The 12359-nt window shown below is 34.2% G+C and overlaps 1 protein-coding gene across 18 annotated transcripts in view; it reads left to right on the top strand.

Moving 5' to 3' along the window:
- Positions 1-12359, top strand: part of R3HDM1 (R3H domain containing 1) — a 163256-nt gene that overhangs the window by 89677 nt on the left and 61220 nt on the right. For 17 of the 18 annotated variants that reach the window (XM_024980908.2, XM_024980906.2, XM_010802110.4 and 14 more), the window contains 5 exons: positions 520-598; positions 7428-7487; positions 7571-7711; positions 11254-11362; positions 11452-11547. In XM_024980908.2, the coding sequence (XP_024836676.1) occupies positions 520-598; positions 7428-7487; positions 7571-7711; positions 11254-11362; positions 11452-11547 (485 nt within the window). The remainder of the gene's footprint in view (positions 1-519; positions 599-7427; positions 7488-7570; positions 7712-11253; positions 11363-11451; positions 11548-12359) is intronic. The other variant, XM_024980913.2, reaches the window with a different exon arrangement.

The following is a 12359-nucleotide window of genomic DNA, read 5'->3' as shown; positions in this document are numbered from 1 at the left end:
ATAAGGATATTACATTTAAGGAGAAGAAATAAATGTGAATATTTGTAAAAAAAAAAAAAAAAAATTTTTTTTGAAAGCAAATTTTTTATGGTACTCTTTCAGAGCTAAAGTTCCTGCATATCTCCAAATTACTAACTCCTTATATTTGCAACTGAACTAAGCAGACTCAGTTTGCTGTCTGAATCAGTTTTTTGTTGTTGTTGTTAAATGAGGCATTTTTAAATAGAATTGTGGTGAGTATATAAAAGGATCTGTAAGAATTCAGAGTAAATTAAAGTGGCACATATGAGAGAAATTTTCTTTTTAAGAAGGTATATAAACATGCAGTTACATAAATCCATGTTCATTATATAGGAGTAGCAAAATTGTGGTCATCTGAATTCATCATAAATTCCATTTTCCTACTTCGTCAGTTTTCATTGTGGGGCATCTCATTTTATTTGCTATGCATCATGTGTGAAGGGAAAGGAATTTGTTTCAAACAACTTTATACTGGGTTTTTGTGTTGTTGTTTTTTAGATTCCAGTCAAGAATACACTGATTCAACTGGCATAGATCTACATGAATTTTTAGTAAATACATTAAAAAACAATCCCAGGTAAAAATTAAATTTATAAGGTTTACATTGCTTCTAGAGTACCATAATTTTGTTATATATGTTTTCATTACTGAGTTAGAATAAGATTAGAATATTTGAAGTACACCAGAAACATTTCAGTTTCTTAGGGCTAAGATGTTGCTGGCCTCTATATACACATGTGTAAATACCTTTTTTGCATTATATATATCATGATATAAAGATAATTCATACTCTTTGTAGGAATTTTGGGAAATGAATCATTAAGATATTCTGGGTCTTAACTGAGATTAAAGAGTTATCATTAATCATGAAATATGAGAGAAATATACCTCATGATAAAGCACTCAGCCAAATTACTCAGTATATTCACTTATAACAAGTTTCTGGACTTAACTGAATACAGAATTTTTGTTTCTTCTTGCTTAGCTTATGAACCTCCAACCCAAAGATTTTTAAGGTGCTTGTTTGAGTCACTAACCAATTGTGAAATCCTTTGTTTTGCCAGGGTACTAGATAAATAGATTTTAACTTTTTGACAGGTCATCGATCCCATTGAGGCATTCTTCCCAGAAAAAGGTTTATTCACAAAATATCTGACCAACCCATTCTTGGACTAGAAGCTTCGAAGGTTAAGAACCCCTCCTCTAGATGTTAGCTCCCCAGAATGGTAGTTAAAATTTGTGAAATTTTTAGTTCATTGGATCGGCACATGTTATAAAAAAACATGAACAAGTCTCTTCAGTATTGCTGAGGCTTATCTCATGTCTTGCTTCAAGATACACCTTTAATTTCATTCAGGATTTATTGTTTCAGTACCATCTTGATGTTCTATTTCACATTTAACTTTAATCCCAAATGGAGAACCACTAAAATGGAAAATAGTCTCCTTATAGTAGGAAGTGTAAGTGTGAAGTCAGTCAACTCTGCATGACTTTTTTTCAGTTCAAGTTGATTCCTCAGTGGTCCCAACTGAAATTAATCCATTGAACAGGTATTCGTTGGGTATCTATCATGTGCTAAGCATTGTGCTAAACATTGTAGATATAAAAGTGAGCAAAATATAATCTCCGACCCTAAAATATTCACTTTCTATGTGCTAGGGAAAAAAGAAAACTCCATGATATATAATTAAAATAGAATAAATGTAAAAGAAGTTTTTCAGGGTGCTATAAAAGCACAGTGATGGGATCCCACCTCTGAGAGGATCTGGAAAGGCTGCACTGAAAAGATAATGCCTGAGCTGAATTTTGAATTCACAGTGCTTTAAATGGGAGCATGAGAACCTGAGAGGGACAAGAGCATTTCTAGGCCACAGCAGTGTGAGAGGGAGGTGGTATACCCAGGCAGACAAGATTGCACACTGGCTCTGGCAGGAAGGCATGTAGCAAGTAATTCCAGAAAGTGATGGGGAGGTTGTTGGTAAGGTATGAAGACAGACTCTTCAGTTGTCCTCAACCTAGATCAGTACCAACACGCTGGGGTGGTTACTGAGCAAGAAGTGCTGATGGGAAGCCGGGGATATGATGAACAATTAAAAATCATCTTCGCTGAGTTGTGGTAGTGCACCATTTGAGAAATACTGAGTAGGGCATGCTCTGTGGAGAAGTCATGACAGAATTTTGAATAGGGTAATACCAGAATGAGATGTGCATTTTAGGAAGATTACTTCATCAGTGAGGGGCCGAGAATCATGAGCAGGGAGCGTGGGTAGGAGAACATAGAGAAGAACAGAGAGGAAAGGGCTTATTCGGAAGATGTTGAAGAATTAATCCCGTGGCAGGACTTGGTGATTATTTGGATATGGAAGAGTAGTGGTTTGTTAGAACAGCTGTTAGGTTTCCAGCTGGACTGATGGTTAATCCCATTAACAGGGGAAGTAATAAGGACAAGCCTGAATGAAGTAAGGCGTGTTCTGTTATAAATAAATATAGTTTGAGGTGTCTGATGAAACGCTGTGGCAAGATGAAGTGTATAGCTCTGATTTTCAAGTAAATGAGCCTGGATGCTCTTACAGATTAGGAGTCATCAGTAGAGGTGACCCTTGCTTTGTGAGTTTGGCCAGCAAGATGCAATAAATGACAAGGATGAAACTCTATGGAAAAACACTATCTTAAAGGTAGAGGATAAGTAAGAGACACTGGGTCCTAAAGATTGCAGAAGAATCAGGAGAACATTTGTCTTAGAAATCAGCCAAAGGGCAACAGTTTCATTAAAGGTAAAATGAAGCAACCCATTAGATTAAGGAACTAGGAAGTTGTTGGCTACTTTAACAAGGCATTTCATTTGCTGTAGACTGGTGGAAATGAGAACTCAGTAGGTTAAGGGGAAGGTAGAAAATACATAGCTAGTTTGTGTAAAGAAAGATAGGATCCTAAACAGGTAGGATTTTTCTTTCTTCTGAACCCATAACAGGTTCAGAAGAAATTCTAAAATATTCTTCTTTTGTGCAGTTTTCTGTTTTCCTCTACAAATGCAAAAGTTTTTACGTTATCTGCATATGTGTTTTTGAAGTGTACGACTTAATGATTTTTAGTATATTCACAGATTTCATGCTACCATCATTACAGTCAATTTATGAGCCTTTTCATCAACCTCCAAAAGAAATCCTTAACCATTTTGCTCTCACCTCCTTATGCCCTGAACCCTAATCTAGCTTGTCTCTACAGATTTCCCTTTTTTGGGTATCATCATATGAATGAAATCATATGTATGTGGTCTCTTGTGATTGGCTTCATTCACTTAACATAATATTTTCAAGGGTCATCCATGTCATGCAGCATGTATCAGAACATTAATCCTTCAGTGTTTGCATTTTTATTCATAAAAATATGTAACAGAACCATTCATATAATGGCTAATGAGTAAATACTAATGTCAGTGTGGTTTACATAGTTGTAGCTAATGTTAAATTTTGTGAGAAAAACGATTTGCCTGATGGCTCTGTGTTCTCTCAATGAAACACACTATTAATTGCCAGACATAGGTGGCACAAAATTAGTAATAAGTCTGGCAGATTTCCACTAGAACTTCAGAGCATTCTAGATGTTAAGCAGATTTATTTTGAATCATACTAAAATCTAGTCTACATTTTATTTCAAAATGTTTCTTCAGGTCCTTAAATCTTGTTCTCATCCCAATGAATAAACTTAACTTCAGGTATTAAATAACCGTTTATCTGTAATTCCTGTTTTAAGAAATACTTTCAAAAATTGTAATAAATAGTCATTACTAGATTAGAACCCAGGAACCTGCAGTTGCCCAAGATAGAGATTACACTCACTGACGTGGTTTTTATACGTGTTTTTGTATTGATTTTATAACCATTTTCTGTAAATTCTACAATATACTGAAGAAATATGGACAGTACAGGCAACTGTGTCACTAATGGAGGGGAGCAGCCCCATGGATCAATTCTAAGAGTATATGTTTTTAAGTAAGCAGTTTTGTTCTGGGGAACATCATGCAATTGTTCTGTGCTTGAAATATTTTCTGAGTTTACTTTTATTAGAGGTAATGTTTAAATCATCATACTTCTTGCCTGTTGGCAGATATTTGACCCCGTTCATATAGAACACTGGGAAGGGGATGGTCAAAGCAAGCATTCTTGTTTTCTTCTTTTATTTGCCACTTGTGTACCAGCACATACTTTCTCAAAAGTCAGTTCTGGTATAATGACTAGAACACTAATAACAAAAAGATTATTGTCCCTTCATTTTAACTTCAGGTAGTTTATTGGTCAATTTGATTGAGATCTTTGTTTTTCTTATATATTTCTTTAATAACAGATAGCATGTATTGGTTTCTTTTAAAGATTATACAATGACAAGTTCTATGTGTGCCTATAAGTTCATGTGCTAATAAACCTATGCCATATGAAAATTAATTTATGGATCTGTTAGTTTGAGTACTGTATGTAATGATTCTGTAAAGGATTATTAATTTTTGACTTATGGCCATTATCAAGATATCTAACCTTGATGACAGATTTGAAAATTTGGAAACTTGGACTAAGCTGTAGCAGATACAAGGCAGGAAGTGTAAATCTTGAGAACTTAGAAAGGCTATTTTTCTAACAAGTTTTACTTTTTGCTAACTAAAAATTTAGTAAACTAAGTAGGGGAACTTAATTTAATAGTATGTTGTCCAGGTAATAATAGAAAATCCTCTGCAACCCATAAATCTACATATAAAAGGGGAAAAAGCCTGAATTTGTATCAATTACTAATAAAATTGTTAGGTTTTTGTTTTCTTTCATGGAGACAACAGAAATTTCTTTAGAATATTTCACATATTGTAGGCTTGCTGTTTAGCTCAAACAGAGGAACCAAATTAAATGCACAGTTTCATGAATGCTTATTAAGTTGCCTGCCTCCGATTCCTTTTTTCCCCCTACAATAAGTGTATAAAATACATTAGAAAATTTTACCATGTCAAGACAAATTGACCCCAAAAAACATTAGAAGAAAAGAGTCTTAACATTAAGTAAGCCTTTTTCAGCGAAAACCTTATGAAGTAAATAAAAATTTCCCATCCTCCCCTAAAATGTTAAGGAAAAACATTAAAAGACATTGGTAAAATAATCTGATTAATTTATTCCACTCAGATAGATTTGTTGAGCTCCTCACTATAGCACAAACAACTATATAAAAGTAATTGTGATAAATACTCTTAAAAGGTATGAAAGAAACAGGTTCTAAAAAAGAATGTAAGAAGCTGTGCTAGGGACTTCCCTGATGGTCCAGTAACTGAGACTGTGCTCCCAATGCAGGCAGCTTGGGTTCCCTCCCTGGTCAGGGAACTAGATCCCACATGCTGCAACTAAGACCTGGTGCAGCCAAATAAATAAATGTTTTTTAAAAAAAAAGGTACTGGGCAAAGGAAACAGCATGTTCGAGGAACCTGTGAAAGGAAGGAGCTTGGGAACTATAGCAATAAGCCAAAATGATGAAGGTTTGGGGAGAAAGGGGCAGGAGATGAGGCTAAAGAGATAGTTGAAGGTCATACCTGCCTTGTAAGGCACATTGAATTAGTGTGTGTGGGTGCTCAGTTGTGTCTGACTCCCTGTGACCCGATGCACTGTAGCCTGTCCAGCTCTGTCCATGTGATTCTCCAGGCAAGAATACTGGAGTGGGTTGCCATGCCCTCCTCCAGGGGATCTTCCTGACCCAGGGATTGAACTCGTATCTCCTGCATTGGCAGGCAGATTCTCTACCACCAAGCCACCAAGGAAGCCCCATGGGCCATGTTACAAAAGATGTTCATTTCTAACCTAAGAGCAATGGGAAACCTGTGATAAATATTTATCACACACCATGACATGTCTTCACATTTGTGTTTTTAAAAGATTGTTATGGATGTTCCAGGTAAAACAGATTTGGAGGGAACAAGGGAAGATACAGGGAGATAATATACTACTATCATAGAGGTCAAGTCACAATCCTGAATACTTGGATCCAGGGTATTGGCAGTGGAAAGAAGAAAAATAGATCAAATATAGATAAAATTTGCAGTTGTAATTAACTGCATGGGAGGATTTGGAAAAGCATAGTAATAGGCAAAAAAAGGTACTTCTAGTACAGTATGCTGAGTGAAAGGTGGTGCCACTTGCTGAGGTAAAGTATACTGAAGGAAAAAAATTGAATGTTGCCAAAATTTGTATTAAAATGTAATCCTGTTCCACTTCGGGTTTAAAATCACCACTTACGCATGTTATTCTCTTGATTTTTTTCAATTGATATAAAAACATGTATGGTTAATATTAGTCAGCTTTATAAGACTACTTTTGCAACATAGATCAAACTCAGGGCTGATGTATAGACTTTCAGGCGACTTAAGCAGGGGAAATAGAGGACATACTTTCCCCTTAGAATCTGAGAGGGATCCACTATGTAGTGTTTATTTGAGAAGGAAGCATTAACCTCTTGGCCTAGTTTTCTTGATTTATAAAATTTCAGAAACAGAAAGCTGCTTCTGTAAAGCTGCTTCTAGCTCTGAGGTTCTTGAGGTTTGTTTTTGTTTTGTTTTTCCCACACGCACATGAAATTTAGTGACCACAGGAATACTCTCTTGAGCTGTGTTCTTGGTGTGTGAGCAAGGAGGTCCTTCGGGGAGTGGTACCAGCAACTTGTTTTGTAAGTGCACTAAATAGGACCCTAGTGGTCTGAAGGAGCACGTGCAGGTGCTCCCTAGTGTCCTTATTTATTTTAATATTGGAGGTATTTGGTTCACTTTGGTATTTTATCAAAAAAATTCCCCAAATCTTAAAAATGTATTATAGTGATTTTTAGAATAATTTGAAGTCTTCTTCCTCTGAGTTAGGATTAGTAATATAGTTCATACTTCTCTGCTGTAGTTCCATTTATATACTAGCATTGGATTCCCACTGGAGTATTCCTGTTGTTACTGGCATTGCATGTTCTTTAGAGTACTGTTTCTATGGAGTTGAGCATGGTAACAAAGTCATGAGCCTACCTAAAGATGTCTGTTTTCTTGCTGCTTCTTACTTTACTGAGTAAGGGATAAAGACTAATATTCTGTTATAATCCATGTATTTGCGAAACAGAATCTAATATAATACAGTAGTACTTAACAGATCAAGATAATGTAATGATAATTTTGAAATTGGATGGTATTCTCTCTACATTTGTGTATGTGTGAAATTTTCCATAAATTTTTTTAAAAAGTCATCTTTATTCTTTTAAAATATTACTTTTTTAGAAAGCATATATCAAGTGTGTAATGTTCTTCAGTGTACAGGTTTTATAAAAAAAATATATATAGCCCTGTAAATTCAACATTTATGATTATTTCAGTGTTAAGTTTTATGATTTTTCATATTTTGTTTCAGGGACAGAATGATGCTGTTGAAATTGGAACAAGAAATTTTAGATTTCATTGGTAATAATGAGTAAGTCCTGACCTTTAACAAGAAAATAAATTGTCATCACAGTTATTGAATATCTGCTAAATTAGTCTTTCTTCTAATTCTAGGTCTCCCCGTAAAAAATTTCCCCCAATGACATCTTACCATAGGATGCTCTTGCACAGAGTCGCCGCTTACTTTGGATTAGACCACAATGTTGATCAGAGTGGGAAGGCTGTCATAGTAAACAAAACTAGCAATACAAGAATGTAAGTATCAAGAAAGGTTGTTATATGTGTGTGTGATAATTCTTTATCCTTCTGTAACATCTTTTATCTCAGGTTTTCCACATATTTTAGCAGCCTGCTTCAGCTTTGTGATGTATCGCCTTATGTGACAGGTCTAAAAAATACACTCTGCTCACGAGATGTAAAATGCACCAGTCTGGACTGAAATAAGACAGGTGACTGAAATGAGACAGGTGAATGAGGATTGCTTTTTTAAAAAGAAAGTAGGAAAACCCTCAAAAGTCATGATGTCAGTGATGTTTAATAACTGTTTTCTTATGGATTTTAAATTAGTACAATTTAAATAGCTACGGCCAACTTCAGGCAAATTTAAAAGGAAAAAGCAAACTTTAAAACGCTTATATTTTCACTAATTTTCTATCATTTCACTGTCTTTTCCACCTCTATTTTTGGTTCTTTTCTTCCACAGATCTCAGGACAGTGGGACTATTGGTTGGTTAATCCAATATTATCCATAATATTGTGTACCCTTCTGGGCTATGTATGACTTAGTGAGCAAAAAATTTTAAGAAGTAAAGAGGAATCATTTGCTTTAAAAAGTGTTAGCTTTGTAGTATGGTAAAATAGATAATCAGTGCTGATATTTGGGAGCAAAAGGCACAATGCAGAGGCACCTAAAGTTATATGTTCACAATACCTCTTTTGTCTATTAGTAAAACTAATCCTAAAGCAACCTGTTGAGTTCAGCTAAAATTCTTCATGGTGATCTATCAAAAGAATTTTCCATATTAATTTCATATGTGACAGCAGTGGATCTGTGAGCAGCAGTCAGCTTCAGATGCCATAAATAATGCTTTTCAGTTCATAATTTTTCTTCCTTCCTTGAAGCTAGACTTCTCAAGGTTCTGTCTATTATGAACCATTTGGTTTGTACAATTACATTTAATTCATTTATTTCTCTTTTGTTATAATGGTCTTTACCCTTGTAGCTATCATATTTGTTTGCTTGAACTAAGTTGGTTTTCTTCCATTTCAAATAGTATTTTGTCCAAAAGGTATATTTATTGGTGGAAGCTTGTATTTTTTAAATGATTGTTACTACAACTAAAATTAAATTAATGAAGACAGCTGTCTTTGAAAAGGATCCCGTGTTTCTTCAGGGATTAAGTTTTACCTGCAAATGTGAATCTGATTTAATTGTCTACTGCCTATCTTTTAGTCTTTTTTAAATATCTTTTAGCTTTTTCCTAGTTAGTTATATCATGACTAAGGTGGGACAGTAACTGTAAGCTATGAGCTGGACTGAAGGTGAATAGAAATCTACTTCATTTAACCAATACCTTTCAACATTACTCAGAGCTGCTGGATACCCAAGCACGTGTTCATTAGCAGGCATTTTGACTAACATTTCGACTGGTGACTCTCTAAGGTTTTCAATGCAGTGTAACCTCAGTTATTTGAATGCTACACATGATATCAGGGTTCTCTTTATCCAGGTAGTCAAGAGTTTAGTTAAACACAGATGTTTATAATGTATTGATACCTAAAGAAGAATGGATCAATAGCATAATTATAACTAGACATTTCAGATCATTGAAGTTACACTGTATTTTTATTTTTTTCTTCTGGAATATGAAGAAGGATGTAAATCAGAAAACCTTAGAGAACTGCTCCACATTGAATAAAAACAAACTTGCCTTTTCCTCATAGGCAGATTACCCGCTCCAGCCTTGAACCAGTGGTGTTGTGGATGTCAACAACCCGGTGTCCACTGGGGTGTCTCATTGGAGCGGGAAGTTGGCGATTGCAGGGCAGTAAATTCAGGCATCTATAAAAGACAGAGGTAAGACAGTCTTAAGGTTAGCTGAAATGCCTGCTAATGCTATTTGGTGTGGGAATCCAGCTGCTCTTAGAAAAGTTGCCAGGCTCTTGGTTAAATCTTACAGTCATATTGGAATAACATCTCTCACCCAAGTACAAACCGCTTGAAAAAGAAAACGTGATTTTGAACAGCTGCAAAAATAGTTGATATAAACCAGTGGGGCAATCATGTGACAAATAACAGTATAGTGCCATTGTCAGGATTAAATAGATAATCTTTCAAATTCCTTAAGAAAGCAGTCTTTTTCTCATCAGTTTGGCCATGGAATTTTTCTTTTTTTTTACTCTTTATTTTTCTCTTTAGTTCTGTGTATAGCTCTATGTGGAGATATGTTTGTTTCACATATCTAAATATATTTTAAAATAAAGATTTCTTCAGCTTACTTAGATAATTCTCGTTTAAAATCTTTGCATCATTTGACAGGCTGTAGATACAGTACTCTTAAAAATTCATTAAGTTAAAACAAATATTCAGAAGTGTTACTTAATTACTATGTATAATGAAATATCTTACAAACTTTGCTGAAGATATCCTTACTCAGGTTTATCTGGTTTAGAAATTTATTTAAGGTACCCATAATAAATTATGTGACTACATAATATATATTTTAAGTATATATAAAAAATTGCTTAGTTCAGTTAGCCTTTCTTTATTGCCTATAAATATATTTTTTATAGATCACATATTTCAGTTTTATAATAGAATGATATTAAGTCTCAGGAGTGTTGAATGAATTAATTTATTGTAGCTGAGAATATATATCAGAAAATGAAATCTTATATGATTATAATTTTCCAAGAGCAACAGCATTCCATCTGTTTTCTGGATCCCGGTAGAACTTGCAGCATTTCCATAGAGGAAAAACCAATCAGCCATGAAATACGTTGTTAAGAGTTCATAATCATTACTTTAAGTCATAACATGAACCTTCAAAAAACCTCTTTTTAACCTGTTTCAGTTAATACGAAACAAAGATGTATCCCACTATAATTAAGAATACTTGGTAACTTGGTAGCATTTTGAAGTAGTCTCTTAAGTTTTATTAAATTCAACCACAACATATTTGGTTATGTAACATCAGAGCAGGTACTGTAAGAGTGTAACATAAGATACTGTGCTATACTTTTTCCTTTGTTCCAGAATTGTTTCTTTGAGTTAGAGGAGGCAATGCAAAGAGAATAGACAGGCTTACATACCAGGGCTCCAACTATGGCTCAGTCATTTCCTTGCCCTCTGATCTTGGACAGTTGCTTTAGTCATTTGATCCTCAGTTTTGTCAGTAGTATTTATAATAATAACAAACGTCTACTGTTTACTGTTTTAAGTCCTGGTCATCTATTAATTCATCTTCAGAACAACCTTATGAAGTAGGTAGACTGTAATGAGGAAAGTAGGGAAAAGAAAGGTTAATAAGTAACTAAAGCAACTAAATGTTAAAGCTGAGTATTTGAACCTAAGCAGTCAGATTCCAGAGCCCACAGTGTATTTCGTATATCCTTTCAGTCATGACGTGGGATAGTTAACGTTTTCTTATAAAATTATTTTTGAGGAATAACTGAGATAACATAAGTATCTATAAAAGCACCAGTGAGTGAGAACATATTATTTTTACCACTTTTCATAAAATGTAATATTTAACTGTTTTATGTTTTGTTCCCTTGGTTTTTGGTTTATTTTTTAGACCCGATCAGAAATTTACTGAACATATTAAGGATGATAAAGGTGAAGACTTTCAGAAACGATATATCCTCAAGAGAGATAACTCTAGCTTTGACAAGGATGATAACCAGGTAACCTAGCACATTTGGAGCATTTTTACAGATGCTGGACTTATCCTGGCAGATCATTTCCCCAAGATTAATTGTTCTCTTTTCTTTAGATGAGAATACGTTTGAAAGATGACAGACGAAGCAAATCTATAGAAGAAAGAGAAGAAGAGTACCAGAGAGCTAGAGACCGGATATTTTCCCAAGATGTATGTACTGACTTATATTTAGGTCTTCATGTTTAAATATATGCTAATTGCCTATTCACTCCTCCCTTAATCTATTGATCATATTTACTTTCAGCTACATTTGTTACATATAAAGTCATCTTTTTAGAAATACTATAGTCTTTCCTATTCATGTTAATGATTTAATAGTTTGTAAAATACTATATTGCTGCAGTTATGTGTACTTTTCAAAAGTTGGAAGCAGATCAACTAAGAAGTAGTACTTTAGACTGAGTATATAGTTTATATATTTATATAGTATTTTTTTCCTCTCACAGAATGGAGATTTTTGTAATATTGGTCACTATCTACAAAATCATGTGCCCTAAATCCTACTTGCTAGTGGGCTTTTCTTGATAAATAACTTGTTTCTTTTAAAGTAAAGCTAATTGATTTTTTAAATTAATATTTACTTTCCACTTTTATGTGATTATATGGATCTTTTAAGTGGCTGCTTATTTTACACATAGATTCAAGAAGAGAATCGGTTTGGTTTTACCAGTATCTGCTCTATGCAGTACTAGGATATAAGATCTGCTCTATGCAGTCAAGGATATAAGAATATATGTAATTTGTGTTAATACTTTCAGAGATAGAAATTTTCTCTGTATTAAAAAAAAGGAAATGACACTAAAGTCTAGACTGTCAGTTAAAAGTTTATAATATTCAACAAATCTTATTGATCACCTGTAGTAGGTACTTTGCTGGGCACTAGATAAATGTATCCATGCACATTTACAATAAATTATCTCCCAAACAGCCCTATATGCAGTATCACTGTTTATATTCACAGA

The sequence above is a fragment of the Bos taurus genome, chromosome 2 (genome assembly GCF_002263795.3).
Source record: "Bos taurus isolate L1 Dominette 01449 registration number 42190680 breed Hereford chromosome 2, ARS-UCD2.0, whole genome shotgun sequence".
NCBI lineage: Eukaryota > Metazoa > Chordata > Mammalia > Artiodactyla > Bovidae > Bos > Bos taurus.
The sequence above is the reverse complement of the archived record's forward strand: the minus strand, read 5'-3'. Positions and strand labels throughout refer to the sequence as shown.